The 15,424-nt window shown below is 42.5% G+C and overlaps 1 protein-coding gene across 5 annotated transcripts in view; it reads right to left on the reverse strand.

Moving 5' to 3' along the window:
• The window catches only part of ULK2 (unc-51 like autophagy activating kinase 2), an 81,322-nt gene extending 66,415 nt beyond the window's left edge, over positions 1-14,907 (reverse strand). For 3 of the 5 annotated variants that reach the window (XM_024127627.3, XM_028499919.2, XM_028499920.2), the window contains exons 1-5: positions 14,295-14,907; positions 13,317-13,409; positions 12,123-12,164; positions 3,533-3,565; positions 3,199-3,235 (exon numbers count right to left, since the gene is read on the reverse strand). In XM_024127627.3, coding sequence (XP_023983395.1) covers positions 3,199-3,235; positions 3,533-3,565; positions 12,123-12,164; positions 13,317-13,409; positions 14,295-14,384 — 295 coding nt within the window. In that variant the 5' untranslated portion in view covers positions 14,385-14,907. The remainder of the gene's footprint in view (positions 1-3,198; positions 3,236-3,532; positions 3,566-12,122; positions 12,165-13,316; positions 13,410-14,294) is intronic. The other 2 variants (XM_024127629.3, XM_024127630.3) reach the window with 2 other exon arrangements.
• Positions 14,908-15,424: the final 517 nt, after the last annotated feature.

Below are 15,424 nucleotides of genomic sequence, written 5' to 3' on the forward strand. Positions count from 1 at the left end.
GAATATGTTCTTTATAACCTTTCCATATGCACTTAAGATTAAGAAAGAAATAACATTAACACTCAGAACAAGTGAAATATTACTTTAAAAATCATTTTAATGACACAGTGACAGTTTATGTCCTTAACATCTTCAAATAAACTAAATCCCCATGGTTTAAAAATTATCAAATTGGGCTTCCCTGGTGGTGCAGTGGTTAAGAATCCGCCTGCCAATGCAGGAGACACGGGTTCGAGCCCTGGTCCGGAAAGATCCCACATGCCATGGAGCAATTAAGCCCGTGCGCCACAACTACTGAAGCCCGCGCAACACAACAAAGAGTAGCCCCCGCTCGCCGCAACTAGAGGAAGCCCACGCACGGCAACGAAGACCCAACACAGCCAAAAATAAATAATTAATTAAATGTATTATAAGTGAATAAAATAAAAAATAAAATGGATGGTACAGTTTCTTCCATTTCATTCATTTACATTTTCATTCTAGGGCTTAGAAAAATTTTGCTACTTTAAATGACTACGGCTGCTTAGAACTTGTATCACTGCCCCATGACATACTATTGAATAGACTTAGGGTTTCTTTGATTCAGAGTCCAAATTCTAACACTGTTCCTGTGGGGAAAAATTAATGACCTAGTTTAGGCTGCTTCTGGGCACAAACTACAGTAAAAATTCACATATTTCTATGAACACAGGATGCCTACTCTCAACACAACCCCATAAATTGAAATTCTCACGTTAAAAGCTTAACATTTTATTTGTTTTTTTGTTTTTTTTTTTTGCGGTACGCGGGCCTCTCACTGTCGTGGCCTCTCCCGTTGCGGAGCCCAGGCTCCGGACGCGCAGGCTCAGCGGCCGTGGCTCACGGGCCCAGCCGCCCCGCGGCACGTGGGATCTTTCCGGACCGGGGCACGAACCCGCGTCCCCTGCATCGGCAGGCGGACTCGCAACCACTGTGCCACCAGGGAAGCCCAAAGCTTAACATTTTAAAGGCACAGCTCACATGAAAACTCTCAGACGAATGAACTCTTGAGCAGTTCGCCCTAGCAGGGCAGGCTCAGCTGTGGCTGCCACACTGAAGATATCTGCTAGAATTAATTTAAAGTACAACTTACCAACTACTCTACGATCTGTCTTATTTAAAACTTGCAATTGATAGAATTTGTTTTCTATCTTTTGATAGAAAAGGGACTTTATCAAAGCAAATAAAAGGACTAAATAGCTGTCTTGTGATTTAGTGGCATTAGACCATCCAGACCTCTGACCGCCAGATCTTCCAGACCAGTGCTCTCCAAGAGAAATATAATGTGAGTCACATACGTAACTTCAAATTTTCTAGTAGCCACATTTTCAAATATGAAAAGAAACTGGTGGAATAACATATATTTAATCTAACACTTCCAAAATATTATCATTTCAACCTATAATCAATATAAAAAAGAAGATATAATCATTCTTTTTTCCTATGAAGTGTTCAAAATCCAACGTTGTGTTTTATATCACAGCACATCTCAATTCAGACTAGCCACTCTTCAAGAGCTCAACAGTCCCATGTGGTCCATGGTACCATACTGAAGAGTACAGCTCTAGACAGTTCCTTAAGGACTAAATTTAGTTTACATGTCTCTTCAGTTGGCAGCTAGAGGCCAGGGAGAGGCTAAATAATGACCAAAATCTCACAGCGATTAAGTTTTATGAACCACAGAACTACTGCAAACAGCCTGCCTGCCTGACTGCAGCATTCAGGTACGCTCTTCACCCCTGGGTCTCCTGTTCCAACACTACTGCTCTGGAATACCCAGCGCAGAGCTCCACGTCGCAGACAAAAGTGCGGTCGAAGCTACCAAATCTGCGACGGCAGCATCAGCGCCTACGTCAGCCAACAGGGCTTCTGTGAAAGAAGGAAACTGACATTCCAGTGAGGGCTCTAAACGGCTAAGGTGCCCCTCAACCTGACCCCAGGGAAAGGTGCCTTCATCAGGCTCACTAAGCAGTCACGGAGTTCAAGATTCAGAGGCGGACCAGAAGGTAAAGGCGAGGTGTCTTCTAGCTCCAACTCCTCTCCCCGAGCAGTGAAGAAAGTGCCTGTCTCTGCACTGTATCCACTAGGAAATGACATCTTGAAAAATCTTTTTATCAAACTGAGAATTCCTTTAAAAAGAATCTCAGGGAAATACAAAAACAAAAACACACATGGACTAAACTCCCGAGTTCCGGATAATGGCTGTCTCTAAGCGGGAGGGACCGGAGTAGGATCACAGAAGGGCCTACAGGAGCTTCAGCTGTATTTAGAAGGAGTAATCCTTGTGTTCTTTACATTATTTCGACATGGCTTTCCAAATCTCAGCAATATTTTGTATTTTAAAGATTTTTAAAACCTCATTTTTAATTGCACTCCTCGTTTACTTGAACATTTAAAATATGTTGTTTCTCTTCTGTAAACTGTCCATACCCTTTGTGGGTGTATTTACTGATGTCTTAGTGTTTTTACCATCAACTGCCATAGCCTGTTTCTAGGCTGAGTGACGAACCTCTCCCTGTCTTTTTGCCTACTCCCCGTGTGCCTTTAAGGGGAGAGAAAGTAGGCGCTGGCCTCATCTAACGTCATTTTAAAAAGCACTTTCGAGGGACACAATTTGATTTGAGCACTTACTGTCCTACATGAATACACTTTAGATACTAGCAACATCTAGTATTAAAATCTTACCTCTGGGCCACAAAATATCTTACCGCTGGGCCACATAATAATTTCAAGGTTACACTTAATCCCTTATAACATTTTTAAAAATTTACGAGCAATATTCACATTAATAAACACATTCTTGGATACATTCTTCCATTATGGTTTGTTTTGTTTTGTTTCTGTGAAGTAAATGAAATGGACTAAAGGTTCACTGACAGCAGCCCACTAGCGTCTTCTGAAGAGAAATTCTGTTGGTTTTTCTCTCTCGGGGACAGGCCCTACCTCTCAAACTGTCCGAGAGAGGCACACGTAAACAAGTACTTATACACAAGCAAAGTTTAGGAGCAAAACCACAACAAACGACAGTCAGTCAGCAAAGTGACCACAATTACACATACACAAATATTTACTGAATGTTTCTATACAAGTACAGAAAACAGGGGTAGCATATTTCAGAAGTAAATGAAGACTAAACAGACTACATTACTACACTGAACACTGACAAAGTAGAAAAATTACCTTGCAAATAATCTGCCAGGTCTCCACCATTGCAATACTGATATATAAAAGAAAAAGTAATTAAAATAAGACATTGATTCAAGCTTAATTCAATTCATTATCAGTTAACTTTAATTAAAAATACATTTGTATATAATATAAATCTAGTCTCACACAAATTATAAGAATTATAGAATCAACATTTTAAAATTTTATATTCCCTATAAAATAGAATCTAAATCACGAAATCAACTTTATTAATCCAAATTTTCAAATAACCTACCATCAATTTTGAAGTACATATTAATCAAAAGAAATCTGAAATAAATTAAACAGAAACCTGTATACTACCTACCTCCATCACCAGAAAGACAGAGTTGGGTAATTCCTGAAAGTAAACATATTAAATATGGTTTAGATTAGAGAAAAAATTAAGCACAAATTTTAAAAATAATGACAGTTAATCAAAATAGTACACGTGTCCATTTTAAACAAGAAAAATGAAATCACAAAATCCATTCGTAAGTGAAATCTAAAATCCCCAAAACAATGACATAGCACCTCAGCTTCAATGACACTAATGTAGTCATCAAAAAGTTCAATTCTATTCATGGAAAGAACTTAAGAAAGATTCATCTTTTGGTCATGGTTATGGTAAATTTACCGCCTGTGGAAAAAAAAGGAAGGATTCTCTGGTCCTCAAGGAAGCACTTCCACTTTGAAAAGTTTACGATTTGGAGCAATGACTTGATAAATCCTCCCTAGCAACACTAAATGCACAATCTGAGTTCTGGAATACATGATCCAGGATGCTTAGTTCTTTGTTTTTCTGTTGTTTTTCTGTATATTTGAAGGCAATCACATTACTTGGGAATTGCTGGCAAAGGGAAGACATTTTATCACATGAGAAATCATTAAACATAACTTTCAACAAAATTTTCTTCTTCTCAAGTATAAAATACAAAAATCTTATCTCAAACCAGTGTTGTTTAATCATGTAAGAGCACCATACCCTAGCTACTGCAGAGGAAAGATAGCGAGGGAACTCCTAAGGGGACGCTAAGGAGACACAAAGAACTTCTGTTCCTTCAATATGACAAAGACACATTCCCGTCTTGGTTTTCACAATTTTGGGGGTACACATAACCACTTAGTTTCCCCAAGCATTCACTCACTCATTCAATAAATAATAAATAAGACAGAAATACTTTAACATCTTTGACTTCTCGGGCAGACCTTCTTTTGCCCACCTTTGAAGCAATGAGAATCTCCATAGATTCAATCATTCTCTCCAACACCCCCCTTGTGTAAAGGCCCGTCCTTTACATGAAGCACCGGAGTGACCTGGAGCAGGAGGAGCTGCAAGAGCCAGGAAGAGTCAGCAAAGGAAGGAGAAAAAAAACGTTCATTTTTTAGCAAAACCAATCAAGCCATCTATAGACAAATCAAAACTGAAACGGTACTGGAGCCCAGGGAAGAACTAAGAAATGCTTGTAGGGTCAGAAAGGCTGAGAAGTGAGGCCAACATACCTGTGAGCCAGACCACACCAAGGGTTTTCCAAAGCTGAATATATATTTATCCTCCCTTCTAATATTAAGACATCCACATCCTCAACTACTCCCCAGAACTTCCACCAACAAAACTAAACATAATGAATTTCATTTTATCATTTCCCTACTCAAAGTCCTTATTAACTTGATAAAAAAAAAAACCTATTCTCTAAAAAGAAGGGGAAAAAAAGGATATCGTTATGAACAACTCAATGCCAGTATGCCAAAATTTGCATGAAATGAATACACTGAAAAACAATTTGGGGAAAAACGCAACTTACTAAAACTGACAAGAAGTAGAAAATTTGAAAAGGTATGTATCTGTTAAAGAAACTGAATTATAATTTAAAACCTTTCCACAAAGAAATTCTCCTTAAGTTTCAGTATAGTCCCAATCAAAATCGAAGGAGGTTTTGTGTATGTGTGGAAATTGACAAGTTGATTCCAAAATGTATGTGGAAATGCAAAAGGCCAAGAATAACTAAATATCATGTAGAAAAAGAAAAATAAAAGTTGGAGGATTTATACTACTAGATATCAAGTATGATACTAGATATCATAAAACTATACTGAAAAAGACAGTGAGGTAAAGGCTAAGGGGGACAGAAAAAAGTCTAGAAACAGGCCGCCACATGTGAGCTCGCAATGCAGAGATGACAGTACAGAAGGGAAGGATGTCGGTTCAGCAACCGATCAACTGGCTCCCCTTTGTAAAAGTAAATGAATTGTGACCCCTACCTCACGCCACATACAAAACCATTTCCAGATAGATTATAGAGCTAAATGTGCCAGATAAAACAATAAAGACTCTGGGGAAAAACAAAGAACATCCTCATGACCCTAGGGTAGGCAAAGTTTTCTTAAATATGACACAAAAGCACTAAATACAAAAGGAAGAAACAACACACTGGACTACATTAAAATTAAGAATTTCTACTCACCAAAACAAACGATTAAGATAGCAAAAAGGCAAGTCAGAGTGGGTAAGTCATTCACAACACCCATATCTGTCAAACGACTCATATCCACAATATATAAAGAACTCTAACAAATTAATAACAAAAAGACAACCCAATAGAAAAACAAGCTTCTATAGGAATTTCAAAAAGATATTTAAATGACTAATAAACTTACAAAAGGTACTCAAATCAGGAATCATCAGGAAAACGCTAATCACAATCATAATAAGACACCTCATCACCTGAATGGCTAACATTGCCGAGTGTTGGCAAGGATGTGGCGTGACGAACTGACAAAATGTGGTGGGAGTGTAAGCCAATACGCTGGCAGTATAGGCTAGGCCTTTGCACAGCCTGTGATCCAGAAATTCCTCTTCTATAATGAAGCCTCCATAAAAACCCAAAAGGACAGGCTTCCAAGAGCTTCCAGGATGGTGAACATGATGAAATCTGGTGAGAGTGGCCCACTCAGGGTGGATACCTTGCCCTAAGCATCTCTTCCATCTGGCTGTTCCTGTGTTTCATCCTTTTATAACAAACCAGTAATCTGGTAAGTTTTCTCTGAGTTTTGTGAGCCACTCTAGCAAATTAATGGGACCCAAGAAAGGGGCAGGGAGCAGACCAGAGGGCTGGGAAAACCACTTCAACACAAATGACAAAGAGCTGCCAACTCTGATTCCCTCTTCTTCACCTCCTACAGTACCCAAGTCCTATCAACCCGGCCTCCTAGACATTCCACCAACCTGTCCAGGCCTCCCCGTTTCCACTGGCGCCTTCACCCACCCAAACACCTGCAGCATGGTGGCCCCATATCCACCCGTGCCCACTCTCCACAGAGTAGCCAGTGTTTTACATACTTTAAGAATCTCGTATGGGGCTTCCCTGGTGGCGCAGTGGTTGCGCGTCCGCCTGCCGATGCAGGGGAACCGGGTTCGCGCCCCGGTCTGGGAGGATCCCACATACCGCGGAGCGGCTGGGGCCGTGAGCCATGGCCGCTGAGCCTGCGCGTCCGGAGCCTGTGCTCCGCAACGGGAGAGGCCGCAACGGAGGGAGGCCCGCATACCACAAAAAAAAAAAAAAAAAAAGAATCTCGTATGCCTATTAATTTATAATGGAGAATATGTCTTTCTCTAACCATAATGATTAGGTCGAATACTCTCTCTATATATACTCCCTAACTGGCATAAAAATACCTGGAAGGCTAATTCATAATCAGAAGATTGCCCAAGGATTACAGAAAGAAAGAAAGCAAAAGTAGGTTTTCCCCTTTCCCCAAAAGAAGAAAATTGCTTTTTTTTAATTAATTATTAAAAAAGTATGTGCTTATTGCAAAAACTTAAGATACATAAAATCTGAAGGAAGAAAGTTTAAAAATCACCTTAATCTCACCATCTGAAAGAAGCGCTATTAACATCTTAGTGGTCTTGCTTTCATGCATCTATAATACTTGTACACATATTCACATCCAAAGGAAGCATGTACCTGTTAGGTTTTTTTAATTTTAATATAATTCATTTCCACCTTTTTGCTTAATTATCTTCACCTCTCCAAGTAGCCAATGTTTACATCTGGTACGTATCCTTCCATATCTTTCTCCTACTCATACAATCATAAGTTAAACATACACATACTTTACTCTGAAAAAATGGGATATCATATATTGATGTCTGAACCTTGCTTTCCTCACTCAATAATACACCAAAGAAATCCCTCCAGGTCAACTACATACAGACAACTCTTTTTCATAAGTGTGTTATATGTCATAGTGTGACTATATCACCCTTTATTAAGCTATTCCCTTGCTAAGGAACATCACTTGTTTCTAATTTGGGCCATTATAAGCAAAGCTATACTGGTTCTTGGACATATATCCTAATTCTCAAGCTTTTATGGCTCTGGGATAGATGCCCAGGAATCTGGGTTGCTTAGTAAAAGGGTGTGTATTTCTAATGATGACAGATATTTCTCCTCATTGAAAGATTTTTAAACTACCTATTATATACAAGACACTATTCCAGGTCCTGAGGATACAGCAGAAAGCCAACAGAGTTAAATGCCCTGTTCTCCCCAGTCTTCAATTCTAAGAAGGGAGGGTCAGGAGCAAGACAACAAATGGAAGAAATATGTATGCAGAGCACGTTAGAGGTGATAGGTGCTTGGGAGGAGGGGCAACCGTGCTGGAGAGGGACTGCAGTTTTATTTAGGAGGCTAAAGAAAGCGTCCCTGAAAGCACAGCGCCTGAAGAAGGACCTAAAGGAGGCTGGGGCGTGCCTGTGCAGGCTACAGACACGGAGACCGTCCTGTGCATACAGTCTCCCTGTAGGGGACACGGCCCTCCAGGAACCACAAGGAAGCCCGAGCGGACGGAACACAAGCAGCGAAGCACAGAGCAGGGGAGCCAGAGCCAGGGGCAACGGGGTTGGGCTTTCACTCACAGGAACGGGGTCCGCACAGAGGAGGGACACGCCCTACCTGCACTAGGGGGTGGGGCTCTGACCACAGTGTCGGGACCATTCTTCAGGGCATGGGGGCAAGGTGTCGCCAGACGGCATCCCCAAAACATTCTAGCGGTTCACATTTGTGCCAGTGACACAGGAGAATAGCTTACACCTCCCCGCAATCCCACCAGTAAGAATTACTGCACTTTAAAATTTTGCCCACCAGAAGGCTGAGAAGTGACATCTGTTACCTTAATTTACATTTCCCTACTTGTTCATGAATATCATCCATTTCTTAGCCATTTTTATTTCTCTTATGAGAACCAACAATTTGTATCCTTTGCTCACTTCCTCTCTGGGTTGTCTTTTCCTTAATTTGTGAGAAGCTTTATGCGTTTTAGGTGTCAGCCCGTCACCTTTCGGGTTGTACATATTTTCTCAAACTGCCATTCGTCAACTGCATGTTTTTGCATTTTACTGTGGTATAGATGTAAGTGTACAGTCAAAGACTTGTGACACATGTATACACCCATGTAACTACCCTTCCAGTCAAAATACAGAACATTTCCATCAGCCCAGAAAGTTCCCACATACCCCTTTTCTGTCCATCCCTGATACCAAGTAGCAACCTCTGATCTGCTTTCCCCGATCTCTATCACCCTAGCTGAGTCCCGTCTCCTCTTGAAACTCACAAAAACAGAATCACACAGTAGCTCTATATAGCTGGCTTCTTTTTCTCAACTTAATGTTTGAGATTCATGTTATGGCAAGTATCAAGTTTGTTCCTTTTTATGGCTGTCAATTTGTTCACAATATTATTTGCTATGAAATAATTTTTAAAAAATTTTGTATGTCTCTACCATTTTTATGGCTTCTGAGTTTATCTTGATTTAAAATACGTTTCTAGCTCTTAGATTACATATTTAAGCCTTTAATTCATCTAAAAGTTATTTTGGAAAATGATGAAAATAGACATCCAACTTTATTTTGTCTCAGATATCCCAGTTGGTCAGCACCATCTACGAAATGCATCTTTTTCTCACTATACTAAAAATTACCAAGAGGTGGATGTTTATCCAGATCACTGACATTCAGGTAGGGAAGTATTCCCAACAGACAATATTTATCTCATGCCCAGAATGCTCAGAGATATGTATCTTCTGAAAAACAGTCATGACATCACCCTCCAAATGGCTCTGCACTGTCCTCAGACTAGAGCTCCACCCATGTGGCCCCTCCACCCCCTCCGGCATCACTCAACACTACTCCTCCCTCCCGCCTGCACTCCCACCACATCCCTTCTTCCAGGGCCTCACACCCGTCCCTCCTGTCGGCTCCTCCCAGAGGCCGCATCTGCAGGCGAAGCTGACCTGTTCTCCCCGCCCCCACCGGAGCCCGGCCTCCGCCCACTTGATTATAGATTCATATATCTATTTAGAAAACTCTAAAATAAATATAACAAACAGTGGTTATCTCTGGGAAGTGCCATGTCCTTTCCAATTTATTTGTGTTGACAATGTTGGAATATTTTAACTGTGGGCACATATTACTTTTGTAATTAGGGAAAATGTGTTTCTTTTTAAGTGTCATCCAAACTGAAACCTGATCACTACAAACAATGTCAAAAGTTCTCAATTCATCAAAGTGCACACAAACTTGAGGTGGACCTCCAAAAGCGATGGCCAGTGAGAATGGTGCAAACACCCTGTACCCCTTGACGACCAGTCAGAATCCAGGAAGCAAATCCAAACTCTGTTTACTTGACAGCCAAATGCTCAAGACTAGATTCATTTGACTAATAGTTCTTAAGTTTATTTTTACAAATTAGTTCCAGGAGTACACAATGCACAAAACAGTAAACATTTTCACGCAGTCACCGTGACATTCCCAATTGTTCCATAATTCTGGATCCTGAGGACATGTTCTCCCTAATGCTATCTCATTCTGCAGCCAAAACCAGTACTTTAAATATTTCTCATTCTGATAGACAAAATCCAACTACACTCTCTACCCTGAAAGCAAGACCTACTCTGAAATTGACAGGGTTTTCTGCACTTCTCAAGAGATGGGAAATTAAGAGTTAATATTATTTAACAATTTTTGTACGAGGCGCTGACTTGTACCACTTGGTGCCCTCTATCTACAGAGACTGAGACAACGACACAAACAGCTCTGAGGAGAACTGACATTTCAATAGGGATTGTGACATCAGATCAGTTTTACTTTAAACTTTTTTCCCCTTTCTTTCTAGGCTGCTTTGAAATTTCTCAAATGAAGGAATAAATTACACCTATTTAAATAGGTAATAAAATATACCCACAGCACGCACATATTCTGTGCGTGGAGTTTAAACTGCAATATTTTTGGAGAACAATCACACACTGCCATCAAAAACTCTAAAACTGTTCATGCTATTTGTCCTAGTAATTCCAATTCTAGAAGTTCAACTTACAAGAAATAATTGGGTATCTTCAGAAGGTATGTATTCTCCTCGTAGCATTTTTTTTTACAATGGGAAAAACCTTAACATCTTATAACATGGGTTTAGTTAAATAAATACTCTGTGGTATGATATGACATGAAAAACGACTATATATATTTTTAAAAGGACATATAGAGAGCAGTCCACTAAAATTAAGCACACTAAGAGCAAGGACTTCGTTCCACTCACAGCTTTGCTCCTTTGTTCCTTGCACTTACAAACGCCTGGCCACCGTAGCCCCTCAAACCTCACGCGACAAATGAATTTGAATAACGCAAGTGTATACAGAATAGGTTTCAGCTAGAAATATACACAGCAGCATCACATAACACGTTCATTTACTTTCTGGAATTCAACTGTCCAGACTAAGCAAAACAAAAGAACAAGATAACATCCATCACATACCCTGGTCTGCTTTGGAATTCACAGTGGAGGGAAAAGCTGAATCTGCTGGTCCTCAGTATCAGGACCCCAGGGCTCTCACGGGGTGAATACCACTGGCCAAGTGTGATTCCAGTATTCAGGGATTTATAAAACACAATATGGCCCCTAAATATATGCCAACTACTTGCTCTGGTGCTCCACCCAAAAAACAGGAATTTTCTCCAAAGTTGGCCTTTTAAAAAGGATTTCCAAGGGTAATTTTGACTATATAGAAATGTTGCCTTAGAAGGTAACTTCTGAGGACTTCCCTGGTGGCACAGCGGTTAGGAATCCGCCTGCCAGTGCAGGGGACACAGGTTTGAGCCCTGGTCCAGGAAGATCCCACATGCCGCGGAGCAACTGAGCCCGCGAGCCACAACTACTGAAGCCCACACACCTAGAGCCCGTGCTCCACAACAAGAGAAGCCACCGCAATGAGAAGCCCGCACACCACGATGAAGAGTAGCCCCTGCTCGCCGCATCTAGAGAAAACACGAGGACAGCAACGGAGACATAACACAGCCACAAATAAAAATAAATAAAATAAATAAATTTATTAAAAGGAAAAAAAAAAGAAAGTAACTTCAGAACCCAGCCTTCCCACCTCCACATACAATGCAACTCTACTGTATGCCATGGCGATAATCCCAGACAAATCTAGATGAATATGCAGAGTTTCCTTGTTTTTATTCCACGTATTGTCTAATATCTCCACCATTAGCAAATGTTGCTTTTGCAATAAGAAAAAAAGCTCTACCTGATTTTTTTAATAGCTCAAAATAGTCCTTTCTACATTTATCACAGAGATGCTAGATCTGGACTTGATCTAAGACAACACTACTCCTATGGTATATTATCATCTGTCAGTAAGTTTACGCATGCAGCCCATTATTTATTTTATCCTTCCACCCTATGCTATTATAAACAAATTCTTAATTAATAAACACACAGCTCAAGCTATATATCTTTTCAACAAGAATAAGGCAATTTTCTATTTCTGTTAAGATTCACTTACATTTGTATGAAATAGAAAAAAAATTTAAGTTTTTTATTAACACACAAATATTTCTTTAAAAATCCAAAATCAGGTACCTGAACATCATAGAGCGCTACAATGTTTTCATGCTGAAGTTCCTGTTAAGAAAATCGAGAATTCAAAAGATTTGTATTTATTCTAATAATTATAATAGTTCAATACACAAATAAAATTAATTTAAGTATACACACACAGATACATCCATTTATACTACTTCTAGTATACCAGACTTCTGTTACTAGATTAGAACAATTCTAGTCTACTGAAGAATAAAAACAAATGTGCCTGATTGAACTTTACTTGGGGCCTAAATATTTTTTTACTGTCCTAATTTTTTAGACTCTTAACTCTTATACTCTCATTTACAAAACAAAGGTCAGAGTTAGTATGACCACATACTTTCTGCTAGTCTTTCAGATTTAATATACAATTTCTAACAAGAAAGGTATAAAATTTCAAAGTGCTTTTAAAAAGCACGATTTGCCTAAAAGAAAACGAAGTATAATTCAACAAGCTATAATTCTTACCAAAGAGCTGTCCAGAGAATAGTAGTTCTGATGAATGTTAGATGAAGGTTCCATGTTTATATTACTTTGGGAAACACTGGGTTAAACACACCTAAATTGGTCTCTTCATTGTATAATTTTTTTCAACTTTCTTTAATGAGTCAAGTGCTTTGTTGCTCTCCAAGAAGTATTTAGTAAACAGGATTTTCCACACTTACTTGACCACGGACTCTTTTTTTCCCTCAAAGCATCCCACTTGGATAACAGTGCTTGTGAGTGATCTAAAAAGACCACTTTAAATAAATAAATAAATAAAAATAAAAAGACCACTTCCAAGGAAAGTAACTGTTCAATTTATAAGGAAGAAAGATTCCAACTGCTCCCATTGCTCCAAAATAAAAAAAAATTAACTATAACATGAAAGGGATCAGCAGAAGAGATAAATAATGTGTAAGAGGGACCTGCCTCTTCTCAAACAATAAGGCAATAACTACGGGAAAGAAATGATGAGAAGCTAAAAGCAGTTTTCATCTAATCCCTCTAAGCACTGGCCAAGAGCCACAAACATCTATTCTTAAAAATAGCTTCACAGTACTCAATGTTTCAAAAAACTGAGCTTGCAAAAAATAAGAGCAACAGGTGAACATCCTCAAACTTGGGGCCAACTACCAAAATTGCAAAGGATGTCATCATGTATACATTTAAGTTTTAATCTAGTGTGAAATATCACATAAAGAAACATACCTTTAAGATTTTAATTTCCTTCCCAAGCAGTATTTGTGATTTTGACAAGTTCTTTTTATTAATACTTTTAATAGCTACCTCCCAATCAGTTTTCTGGAAAGAAAAAACACTGTTACTCCTGCAAATTATTCCACAGAAACAATGCAACAGCAAAAAAAAAAAAAAAAAAAATCTATAAGCATAAAGATGTTTTTAGCAAACTCATGTAACAGCACTGAGAAGAAAAATAGAAAAGAACCCGAATCTCTAACAGGAAAATGATTTTATAAATTAAAGGTGCAGCAAGCTAATGTCCTACAAGATAGCCCGTAAAAATAAATAAATATGACGACCACGTAGTAACAAGCATTAAGTGAAAAAAGGACAGAGTTTATTTACAACTATTTAAAAGTTACGGAGGATAACCTGGGAGGTGGTATAGTCAACTGAAAACAGAATTTGACAGCTAGGTAGGATTAAACGTGTTTTCGCTATTTTTTTTCCCTTGAGTTTCAAGTTACTCTCATGATAAAGTCAGTAGTATTTATTACTTTATCGGCTAAGCAACCAGGCCATCCCTTTGGACCTGCCCCTTGCCCCAAGCCTTCTAGGATTATTTCCACTCCCGAGGTGCCTTTCCAAATTCTTTAGATCCTAAAACCTGCTGGGAGCCTGTTTGCGAAACAGCAAAAGCTTTTAAAAAAAAAAAAAAAAAAAAGCTAAGCCCGCTTTCGGGTCGATTTGGGTCTCCCCGCCCCCCGCCCAGCCCCGGGGACTGAGGCCGGTGGGGCCGTCAGGGCCCCGCGAGGGGAAAGGCGACACCGAGTCGGGGAAGACCCGGGCCCGCGGGTCGCCGGCCGGTTTTCCGCTGGGTCTGCAATTATCGGCCACCGGGGAGGGTCCGTGCGCTGCCGGCCCGGCCCCGCCGCCGCCCCCTCGCACCCGCAGCGGCCGCGCCTCAGGCGCCCCCGCCCGCCCGGCCCGGCCGGCGGGGCTCACCTGGCGGTGCCGCCCCCGGAAGACCACAGCGAAGGCCCCGTGTCCCACGAGGTCCCGCTTGCTGTACTCGAAGTCGCCCACCACCTCCATGGCCGCGCCCCGGGGTCGGCGCGGGCAGGCGGGCGGCGATCAGCACCGGGGGCCCGCCGGCCCCGAGCGCGCCCGCCGGCCGCCGAGCTGGGGCAGCCGAGGCCCCGGGCCCGAGCGGTCGCTCATGCCGAGAGGCCGGGCGGAAACGGGGAGGCGCCGCGCAGGGTCGGGGTCAGCGAGGCCTGGCCCGGCCCCGGCCGCTCCTCATGCCGGCCACCGCCGGCCGCGGGCTCCCTGGAGAAGCGGGCCCCCTGGCGAAGCGGGCCTCCTGGCGAAGCGGGCTCCCTGGCGAAGCGGGCTCGGCGCTGCCGGGCAGGGGCGCCGCCGCCTCCGTCACTGGGCGCCCCCGGGTCCGCGCGCGCGCCCGGGAGAGGTGCGGGCCCCGGCGCCCCTCATCCCCGCCCGTCGGCGCCTCGGTCTCTCCGCGGGCACTGCTCAGCGCCGGCCGCCGCCCTTCGCCGGCCCGGCCCAATACCCTACAGCCCCGCCCCGCAACAGAACCGCACGCGCGCATCGGCCGCTCCGCGCCGACTGCCGGCCCTCCGCGACGTCAGCGCATCTTCTTTGTCGCAGCGCTCGACGCGGCAGGCGCGCTCCCTCCGCCGGGAAAATGAGTGCCCAGCTGCTGATGGAGGCGGGAGGGAGCGCGCGAGCCTGCGCGCCGCGGGGTGGACCCGCTAGGAGGCGGGCTTCGGGGAAGCGGGTCGCCTACACCGGCTGCGGGAGGGACAGGGGCATCACTGTGCAGAGTGGACCCCGGGCCTGCGGTGAGGGCAAAGGAGCATCTCCCAGAGCCCGGCCTTTCCCGCGCCCTCCAGAGCCAGGGGTCACGCTGCCAAGTCCCAACCCTTCTGCGTTTACTGTTCAGGGTCCCTCACGACGTGGTGTAGGGCAGGGATCCTGCACTTCTTGGGGTCGCTTGGCTTCTGTGAGAAGCTGATGACAGCTCAGGACCGTCCTCCCCGAGAATTGCCAATGCTCGCAGACTCAGTTTTGCCTTCTTTCAAGGCTCTAGTGAGAACGCTTGATTTCCGCCTCCG

Source organism: Physeter macrocephalus, chromosome 14, assembly GCF_002837175.3.
Source record: "Physeter macrocephalus isolate SW-GA chromosome 14, ASM283717v5, whole genome shotgun sequence".
NCBI classification, from domain to species: Eukaryota; Metazoa; Chordata; class Mammalia; order Artiodactyla; family Physeteridae; genus Physeter; species Physeter macrocephalus.